General features: G+C 37.0%; 1 protein-coding gene across 1 annotated transcript in view; it reads right to left on the bottom strand.

Annotated features, from left to right (window-relative positions):
• Positions 1-4919: 4919 nt before the first annotated feature.
• Positions 4920-11335, bottom strand: part of BHLHA15 (basic helix-loop-helix family member a15) — a 19113-nt gene continuing 12697 nt past the window's right edge. Inside the window, exon 2 of the mRNA XM_072417837.1 lies at positions 4920-8482. Coding sequence (XP_072273938.1) covers positions 7865-8407 — 543 coding nt within the window. The 5' untranslated portion in view covers positions 8408-8482 and the 3' untranslated portion in view covers positions 4920-7864. The remainder of the gene's footprint in view (positions 8483-11335) is intronic.

Here is an 11335-nt window from a genome sequence, read left to right on the forward strand (position 1 = left end):
CTTCCGTTGTCATGTAGTGTTGAACACTGATTATTTCTAAATATCAGCCAGTATCTTTAGGAAACCCAAACTTTTTAATTAGTTTGTAATATCCAAGTGGCATTGGACAGTAAGATCTAACTTTTCCTACTTATCCAAATTTCGTGGCAAATACTGTTTATGATTGCTCTACATACCAAACACTTGAGTCTGTGCTGATAGCAAGTGTCCAGAGACCAGAAGAGTAAAGCTGTGTACACACGTGCTAATAATTGTCGTTGGAAATGAACGACTAACGACCGTCTGATAATCGTTAACAAAAAAAGTCCACAACAACTTTTCCAGGATTTTCGCTGGAAAAAAACAACCGTCCTGGCGGATCTGATTGGGCGAAGATTGTTCGCAATCTATTGTATGTACGGTCGTTTAGTGATCGTGGATTGTTCTGCAGTACACTTTCTTCTTTACATGTCACTTCCTGCATCGTTCAAACGATCATATCTAGCGTGTGTACACTATTGGTGGACTATATTTGAACGATTGTGTTATTACAGCATGTACAGAATTGTGCACAATACGATCGGTCAAAATAATCGTGGATAAGTTAGTCGTTCGTTTTCTAACGACAATTATTGCACGTGTGTACCTAGCTTAACACTGCTTGAGGCAATCAGCTGTAAATGTAAATGTAGAAAGGAATCAAAGGCTCCATGAGGTTACTTGCACTGAAATGCAAAATAGGTGGAAGGAATGAAAAAAAAAATATTTTTAATCGGTATTGTTATTATTATACAGTGTTTCTAATATATAGTGCTTTATAAAATGTCATTGGGTTATGGGTTTTTATATCTACTTTAGTATCTATATAGAAAAGGGGCCACTTGACTTGCAGGTTTTAGAACCCCAAATATCTGACTTTGGTCCAATAACTTTAAAAGTTTATTAAATGTTTGACTTTGCCTATGATGTTATCAGCACACTTCTTTGTGCCAACTGGATAATACCATGAAAAGGAAATGCAGATTGATCAAACAAGATTTTCCCTAACAAGAAAGCCAGAAGGCAAACAGTGATTTAATGTAACAGCAGAAGCCAGCACGCACATCAGCAAGGTGCCCATATATTATAATCATTTCCAGACTGTCAGTTGGCAGCGAGTATCATCCGTTGTGTACCCCTCTGGCAAAAAGAAGATTAGATAGTCCTCCTCTTCCTGACATTTCTTTGAACGTTTAACGTAACTAGTTGGTTAGCATTTGCAATTATTTGGTTTGAAAATTAAATCCTCTGTACAGATCCTGTTCATAAGAGCTCTGTCCGCATCCCATGCCAAAAAAAGAACAGTAATAGCATTTGCTGTTGTCTCCCGTCTTTACCAGCACAAATCAAGGCTCAACACATGAAGGTTTATTGAATACAGGAATGCAATGACTATATTAACATGTAACTCAAAGGAACCAATTACAAATCATGTATTGAAGTAGAGTCCTAACCAAATAAAGTTTCATTTCACCTTTTTCTTTTCATCTTGGTGCTTTTTGCAGCCATTTTGCAACTACTTTTTACATGCATGCATTACAGCAATGGCTTCATTGTATTTCTAAGAGTATGTTCTGCTGGTGACAGTGGTACATCATGCCTGTTCAATGTGTGTTGAACAACGTGCAATCTCCAACAGAAGCCTGTGTGATGTGATAGCAATGCACAACCTTTATGTAGTACAGCAGAGAGAAAAATATAGCTGCCCCATGTACATATATATTTACTACTTATATGTACAAATTATAAAATAACACATAATAATGAGCTGATATTAACATAATCAATTTTATTTATTTTGCTTGTGTATCTTAAAGCTTTGGAAATGATTTACATTCTCTATTAAAAATAATAATTCTCTATAAAGAACTTTATTGCCTGGGCTCACATCCATTTATGCATATTACCCTGAGTTCCCAGCTCAGTGTCCACCTGTCATAAAGTCTGCTCATGTTTATTGGCAGTTTGACAAAACAGAAAGAAGGACCCCTTGATAAGTCCATGACTGTCACTCATTAAAGTGATTTTTGTTTTTCTTCAAGGCAAAAGTCTGTATATTACTACCAGAGACTGGGAAGAACATTGCTCCAGCAGGTTCGAAAATGGCAAGAGAAGCAGTGTTGGGAGCACCTATCTGTGCTATCCTCCTCCCATATGTTTGAGCGTTTAGTAGGTAAACAAAATATAGGGCACTGGATAGTGCAGGGCAATCACATTTGACAAATAGAAAATAAAAAGTGTTGTTCTGGGGATTTGGTTTATGTTTTGGGTTGTTTAGTAGTATTTGAAAGTTTTGGATTATTCCTTCACACCCAACCACTCTCTAATAGCTATGGACAACCTAGGTAGGCACAAGACCCAGGGCTCCGCTACAATCCTTCAAATTTTGCAGTAAACTAGGGAACTGGCTAAATTTGCTGTGCACCTGACTATCAGAGGAGGATGCACCTATAGGCTGTTGGTATCTAATACTGTTGGGGTTGCAAATTTGCTACCCTGCCTAGAGCCCCATTTCCATTTAATCCATTTCTGTGAAGAATATAAACCAAATTATTTACCCAGACACCATTTACAATTAATGGAAATATGAGATGTGAATGGAAAGTTCTTCATTCAGAATTCATTGCAGATTTAGTAGTTACTGAACATTTGAGACACGTAAACATCTATTAGTTCCAGCCCAAGAATATATATCTGGTAGCATGAAAAAAGAGTAAATTGAGGATTTAGGTAACTATCGGTGAAGGATAGGATACATACTCTTCCAAAACTTCAAACTTTTCTAACTTTTTCAGAGTTTTTCAGGTGCATTCCTTTATTTGCCAACACTCAGCCCTTTCAGAAAAAGGTGTTCAGTATAGATAATACTACTCCAAAACCCACAGTTCATTTCCTACATTTCTGAAGTCCAGAAATAATTAAGTATTCAAAGTGGGTAGACTGAAAGTGGTCTTCTGAAGAATAAGTTAGACTACCGTCAATGTTCTTGTTCAAAGTATTAAACCTTCCGAAATAAGATTCAATCTAAATTTCAGATAAACAGCTAATTACAGAGGTAAAATACAAATATATTTTAAATGCATTACCTGCACTAATATTTGTAATTCTTTTCAGGCTGAATTCTGGGCACTCTGGGCTGAATTCATAGCCAGGTTGCTGCACTCACTATTGATAAGTAATTTTACTTTTTCTTTTCTTCCCTAACCTACTGAACAGACAGTAAGAGCACAGCAACACATTATTGACTTTATTTATGCTCTTTTACTTTATAGTAACTTTTTCTACTGTCCTTAGGCTTTCAGTGTTAGATTGACAGCACTTTATAAAAAGTAATAAATATATGATCCCATATCTGCCATAAAAGTATTATATCAGTTACTTAATATAATAAAGACTTGATTATCTCTGTGCACATATTAAAAATGTATTATAAATATATACGTCTTGGCTGAAATCATAGAATAAGAAAAAAAAAAATGAATAATATATATATATATATATATATATATATATATATATATATATGCTGTTTGTATGTGTGTATATATTTATATGCTGTATGTGTGTGTGTATATGTATGTATGTGTGTATATATATATATATATATATATATATACATACACCAAAAAAGTGTTAGACTGATCGAAATACATTCAGTAAGACATATGACAACATGGTGTTCACAAAGACAGAAATTAAAATAATGTTTTATCTAATCATTTTTTTTTTTTGATCAGATGATGATTCCCTGTCTAGGGCTTACCTAGTGAAGTGTTTCCAGTCATTGAATGTGCTGGTTGGTACCAAATATTTACCTGTGTATGTGGCTTTATTATCTGTTCGCCGAGTTGCAGAGAAAACTGCAGGGGTACAACACCTGCAAGTCAATGTCTCTTGCTCTACATAATGAAATATATGACAAAAAGCAGACACCTTTCCAAACTATTAAATTTGGGCATTTTTAATGCTACCATACATAGTACAACAGCATAGTATGGACAGCACAGTGAGGTTAGCCCTCCAGCCTTTGCAGCTCTAGGTCCCAGGTGTAAATCTCAGCCAGGACACTATCTGCATGGAGTTTGCAGGTTCTTCCCGTGTTTGCGTGGGTTTCCTCTGGGTTCTCCCATATCGCAAAAAAATGCAGTTAGGTAATTGGCTTTTTCCCAAAATTGACCTTAGACTGTATTTAAGACGTATGACTGAGATAGGGACATTAGATTGTGAGCCCCTCTGAGGGACAGCTAGTGACATGACTATGGACTTGTACAACTGTAAAGCGCTGCGTAATATGTTGGTGTTATATAAATACTGTATAATAATAATAGTACAAGGACTTTAGACAATGGTCCCCCTTCACACTTGTGGTGACTGCACAAGGGATAGCATGTCCAGCATGACTCTCCGCACAAAACCAGGTCCCCAAAGACTTAAAATAATATTAATACTTAACCTTACAAATGCTCTTTTGGCTTTATAAGAACACACACTCTAAACTATTAGGAAAATCTCTTCACAGAGAAAAGGAAACATAGCCACTGAATTGACCGTGCCAATTTAAAACAAGGGTAATAATATGGATCCCTCCCACTACTGCATCTGTTACTGCCTCCATTCTGGGAAGGTTTTGCAGAATGTCTAAAATTTGTACCAATTCAATTAAAAGTCGGTAACCAATGTTGGACAAGAAGCATGTTGTCAGCACTCCAGTTCACCCTAATAATGTTCAATGCAGTTGAGGAGATAGCGCTATGAGGTCCTTCACACCCAACTCATTAAATCACATTTTTATAGAGCTGGATTTATGCATAAGGCACGGTCCTAAAAAAAAAAAAAAAAACACATCCTCTAAGCTGCTGCCACATTGTTGGCTGTGCTAGATTGTTGAAGTATTTGTATGCTGCTGTAACCCCCTTCACTGGAAACACCTGATTTCCTTTTAAACTTCAAAGCTGATACAGTAAAACCTAGTATCACCACTGAAACATTTCTGGTAAACTTACCGTCATGACTGAATGGTTTTACTGAGACTATTAGTTTATTGGTACATGCTTAATGATTAGATCTAAATAGGCGAGTGTTCAGAATGTACATCATCATTAATCTTTTACTTGAACATTTTGCAGGCTTCTGCCTGTGATGTCTTCAGTGCCATGTTGGCTCCTTTAGCAAAAGGATTGCCAGATAAAAATACATTATCCATACATACATTATTCAGATCATCCTACCATCCTTAGTTTCATCACCTATAAAACACTTAATCACATACTACACAAATTACATCCATATATCCAAGACTGGTTTGAGCACAGCAGGCAGTAAGAAGAGACATGAATTTATTCACAGCTGAGATGTTTTTAAGCATTTCAAATGCAGATACAAAAGATTTGTTTGAATCCCATAAGGTCACCTTATAGAATGATGATCTTTGCCAGTTTTTCTACATGCTATATTGGTATAAGCTGTGAACCCTTTATCATTGGAGGTGGTGCACCCATAAATGTCTTCAACCAATATAAAGGACAGTCACACAGGTGTCTTGTTATAAATTGTCAATCAGGACATTGTAGGTTCCAAGTGACGCTAACCAATTTCTTTCCATAGTTCGTGTAAAACTGCTCCATTGTCAACATGTTGCTTCATTGTGAAAATGTTCTACCTAAGGAGGGTAGTTAGAAGATCCAAGTAATGGTAATGCCAAGAACAAGCAAATGAACAGAAAATATGTCAGGTACATTGGAAGTCTTTACACAATCCCATCTAGAGAGTTTTTCCCCTATATTGACAAATGAAGCAGCCCATTTATTGTCCTTTTCATAAGATATAGAATATGCAGATGATTCACCGGATGTTTTAAGAAGCTTATGATGTTCAGACAAAATAACTTAAATTCTTAAAAATCTTCTTTGACTGAACAACAGTAAAGTTCCCAATAAATTTCCATTCATTTTACAAACACAAAAACATTTGGTAACAATTCGTGGCTAGGCCCTAGTAAAACATACATTTAATGTAGACAATATGTAAAATAATCTATATTTAGTCTTAAGTATAAAACATTCTAATATACAAATTATTAAAAATATTTCCCTTAAAGAAATATAGGAAGTGTCATGTAAGAAGTCTCTGGTGCACGTCAGATTTACTATTATTATCCTCAATTCAACATTGTAATGCCTCCAATGCACCAAGTACAGCCGGGTGATGTTTAATTGTTTGTCAGATTCACCAATAATCCCCTTAATGCAGCCTGATGGACTATTAACACAATACAGCATTGTGATGTGAAAGAAAAGTTAGTGTGGTTTTCATTGTGTTGTCTCTGGTGATTGTCAGGTGCACTATAATGCAATGATTGGGATGTTTTGGTGCTCATCAGATTCACTAATAATGAACTTGTTTATTGTGATGTCTCAAATAGTGATGGTGACTCTTTAGAGGGCCCCCTACCCACTTGCCACCGTTTCCTTTATCATGATAGTGATACTAATAAATGCTTCCGGGTATGAGACACTGCTTAGGTCTAGCACCCAATTGTTAGTCCCAAATACTTTAACATAACTGAGAGAACGGCCTTCCTCCTCCTTGTCACCAACACTGGGGAATTCAGGTAAAAAATGCAGACATATCAAATAAAAAGTTTGGGATGTGGGGGGCTTTAAGACATAATATTATTTTGCCCTGAGCGGGAAGGTGGGAGTCTCCTTAATGCACTCAGGAACGGATTGTGAGGTCTCTTGTGCTTTTCAGTTTTACTAACATTAACTTACTCCAGTATTGTAATTCGTTAAAAATGCCCTGAATGTCTGGCAATTGTAGGATTCATTATTAATCCATTGATTAACATACACTATACATAAAGATTTGTACATAGTCATTCTAATGAATTATTTTCAAAATAACAGCAATATTGGTCATAGTGCTTCTGAATTCATGCACGAACTACAAAATTGTAATTTTTTTTGTCTTGTAAAGATTCACTGTTAATGCGCTTATTACAGCATTGTGATGTCTTTGGCTCTTGTTAGATTCACTATTAATGCACTCAGTGTGATGTCTTTGGTGCTTGTGAGATTCTTAATTGATACATTCACCATGATGTATTTGGTTGTTTGTGAGATTCACTATAAAAATTCACTGTGATGAGTTTGGTGCTTGCTTACATCCATTGTTTGCATTCATTACAAATATCTGATGCACTTCATTATTCTATAAATACACCCCATGCAGATTTGTGATGTGTTTGTATGTAGATTGATTGGTCACAGCATTATGTTGTTACCCCTGCCACATTATATCCAATTCACCATATATGACACTAATGCATCTCCATTGTTTAATGTCTACAACGTATTTACATCTGGATATGTTTCATGTGGCAGTGCAAACAGCACTGAAATCTTTTAGCCCAAATGAACAATTTTTTTTATTGGATTTTCCTTTAAATAGTTGGCCCAAGTGATTTCCACCTATTGGAAAGATAAAACTGCTACATCCATAAAAATCTAACACTACTTTCCCATTGTATTCATAAAATTTACATAAATTATAACAAAAACATATATTACAGAATCACCAACCACCCTATTCTTCCTAAAAGTTTTAAAAAGTAAATCTTACTTGCCATGATTCCATAATCTACATCTAGGCCCTATAGATCATAAATCATACATTTCTATATCCTGATTGAAAATCTGAACTGATTTCTTGAATGGCTGTGTAAAGTGCAGATGAGTGGACAAGTAATAAATCTATATAAATGGTACACTGTAGTAGCAAAATATATTTTTGAATATATAGTATTTCCCCTGCCTAGTATCAAAGTAGAAAAAATAAACCAGAGATATCAACTGCCCTGCCTAAAACTGTGGATTTGTGTGGAGTATTTTTCTAAGTGTTCATCTTTGTCCTCCTCTCCATGTTGTTGCTGGTAATGCTGGTAAAACTTACTGCCGCCGCCGCCGCCGCCACCAGAGCCAGTGTCCTGGGCAGCGGGAAATCCACTGGACATGTTTAGTATAGTAGCAGTTAATGTGTTGATGTAATTTTTTGCTAAAGTTAGCGTCTCAATTTTGGAGAGTTTCTTTTCTGCTCTGACATGTGGAATGACCTCTCTAAGTGCCTGAAATGCATTGTTCAGTTTATGCATTCTCTGTCTTTCCCGTTCATTACTCTCCAGTCTCCGGATGCTATGCTCTTTCCCTTGGGACATCTGCCTTCTTTTCCTGGCGCTCTTTCCCGACTCCTGACTCTTCCCTTTACTCCTCTCTTTGTATACAAAACACTTGTCGTTATCATCCTCACTTGACGTCTGCTGTGCCATGCTCTCGTCCTCATCTTCAAGGTCAATCTCCAGCCTTCTTCTTGCTGCTCTGGCTTTTGTCTTCATATTGAAGTAGAAGCAGGAACGGAATTGACTGAAGCCCTTCTCAGAATGTTTCTTCTGGCTTTATGCATTAAAATTCTGTGGAAAGCAGTACGAGAGGATTAGAAACAGTCTCTTGAAACTGCGAGAATTGCTGCACCTGTTTTAAGATGATAGTGCAGTTTCACAATATGACACCACAAAATAAAAGTCTGTAACTAAAAGTCATAAATATTTATAATTAGAACCTAACCTCACCTTAACCTCTAATCACTATGGCTTTTTCAGAATTTTGTGATCAGAACAAAATTTCCCATTTTGCAGCATTTTGATTTACAATTACTCTGGTGTATAAACACAAAATAATTACATTTTCTGTGGAATTGGCTAATCTGTGGTAGCATGTTAAATGATTATTACTATTCACAAAAACAATGATTGATGGGTTGAAAAAAACAGCAATTTTCTTTAAATCTGCTCATTTAAGCAAAGTGACAGTTCTTGGGCTTGAGTGGCCAATCGCCAAGACTGTACACTGTCACATGGAGAGAACAGATTATTTAGTCCTGAGGCCTGCAGCATGGAAGTAGTGGGGGGCACAAATCAGTAAGTTGGATGGGGGGTATCCGGAGGCACTTTGCCCTGAATGGTCAGGTGGCAGTACAAACATTATCAAGCACTTGGAGCATCCAAGCTTTTGTAAAATAAGAATCTGAGGCACTACTTACTGGAAAAGTTAAAACTGTTAAAAAGGCATTAAAAAATTATTTGAATAGAAAAGAGAAGCATTAAAATCCCTATTGGTTTTTTGTTCACTTTCTGTGTCCAGGTAGGTTAATCATCCTTTATGTTCTGTTCTGAAGAGACCTAACTGTTCAGATTGGCGGTGAGGTTGCGGTGTGGTTACTGCTTCTTTATGCCAGTGAACTCCAGCCTTGGGGGAGACGCTACAAATACCTTCTCTCCGCATCAGCCCCAAAGGTAAATAATTGGATCTGGCAATGAGCTGTACAGTACCGTTTATTACTGTTAGTGATTATATGTGAAGTGCGAGTGACTGATCCATCCCGATGTAGGTCTGAACCACCCGTAAGTTAAAGGAAATCTATAGAAAGTGTGATGATTTGTTCTTGTAGACATTTGTCACTGGAAAATGTATCCCTTTGGAAGATTTCCTTATGACAAGTGTGCAATACTGGAGTTCCCCTCACATATATCTTGTTAAAAATGCTCACTACAAATATAGGGGTGAATTTCACAGAAAGTAACACCAAATAGAGGATCTAACCCTTTCACCACCAACACCAACCCTTCTTTCTTTTTCCCGTAGTGTTTCTTTAGAGAAGGCGTCACTGTAAGTTTACCCAGAGCCCGCATAGAGCTGCAAGCTACACAGCATATTTATGTGAGTTTATGATAATGTAAAGTAAGCACATTGCTGTCACATAGCCTATGTGACATTTTAGATCTTTAATGGGACCAAAATCCACTTGAAAGCCTTAAGAAAATACTTGCTGAGAGAATAAGCAGTACAAAAGATGAAAGGTGACAAGTGTAAAACAAGAAAGGTGAGAAAAGTTATTATTATAATTATTAGGCACAATGGTATTTAAGTAGGATGCATTACAAATGTGATATTTCTCCTCTAGTGAATAGATGTAAATACATGTTTGGGTTTTCTGGCTTTCTCTGTGCTATTTAATAATGATTTTTAATCTGCAGACTGTGTATTCAGCACTGGAGCCTCATGACTTCAGATAAGAAATATGAGATCCATTGTGACAAATAAAGTGCAAATATACATCAATAGGTGTCACTGAGCTTTAATCATATTTGTACAAGGGAGAAGCCAGTGTTATTATTGTATACAAAGGAAAAGTAGCTTGTGTTTTTAGTGAGTACACATGTAAAAGATTTGAACAGAGGGGATTACATTATTGTAGAGAGCACGATTCAAAGAAGGATCCTCTTTTCCATTTTTTGGGATTGATATCCATGGAGAGAAAGAATAAAGCTAGATGTAAACTGGAGCTGCAGTCGGTCAGTTATTGCTGCAGGAAGGTCAATTGACCAATACAAACTCCTTAGTTCTGCTTAAAACAATAAGATGTATACCCTCTCCATTATACGCAGCTCTGTTGGGCTCATGTGGTGCCCTAGGAGATTTGGGGGAAAACAACCTCAGCTTATATCTCCTAACAAAGATTTAGTCCCTGGTTCCAAACTGCGAGGGTTCAATGTTTTTTGTCGTCTATGAGGATGTAAACAGAACTTTATTTTCCATCATTCCCTGGCCAGCAACACGTTCTTCATCCATTCGACATCAGCAGGATGTTAATGGTCACTTGGCCTTCTTCGCTTATAACGCACAACTACTGGCCCTGCATTGTGGGGAATGGCATGAGTTCCTGCGATTGCGGGCTTAGGAAAGAGGTTGCAAGCACCAGTTTCAAGGATGAAGAATGTGCAGGAGAGCGGGGGATAAGGTAAACAAAATTACCATTTACTTTAGGTTAGGTTTTAATAGCATGGGGCATATAATAGCATATTATACAGAGGTACCGATTTTGTGGGCTTCTTTAGAAGTCAGGGTGTGACAGGGTGAAAATTCAGGGGCACGATAGGGAGAAAACTCAGTCACCCCATAACAGGAGGTGCCTAAACAAGGAGCTTAATGCCAGGGTCACCTTATATTTACTTACCTTTACTTCTGCAGAGCCCTCCATACCTCCAGCGATACTTTCATTAAAAAAAGGATACTTACCTTTTATTTCCGGAAAGCCATTCTCTTGCTGAGATCGGCACCTTTTTTTATAGTGCGTGAAAAGCCTTTTCTGTGCATATCTGATATTGGGACACATGATGTAGGTATCCCAGCAGGCTCTGAGCTTCCCATTCCATCTTTACCACTGTGGAAGTAAAGACAGAGGGGGCCTCCGTTTCAAAAAAAAA

This window comes from Pyxicephalus adspersus, chromosome 7 (genome assembly GCF_032062135.1).
Source record: "Pyxicephalus adspersus chromosome 7, UCB_Pads_2.0, whole genome shotgun sequence".
NCBI lineage: Eukaryota > Metazoa > Chordata > Amphibia > Anura > Pyxicephalidae > Pyxicephalus > Pyxicephalus adspersus.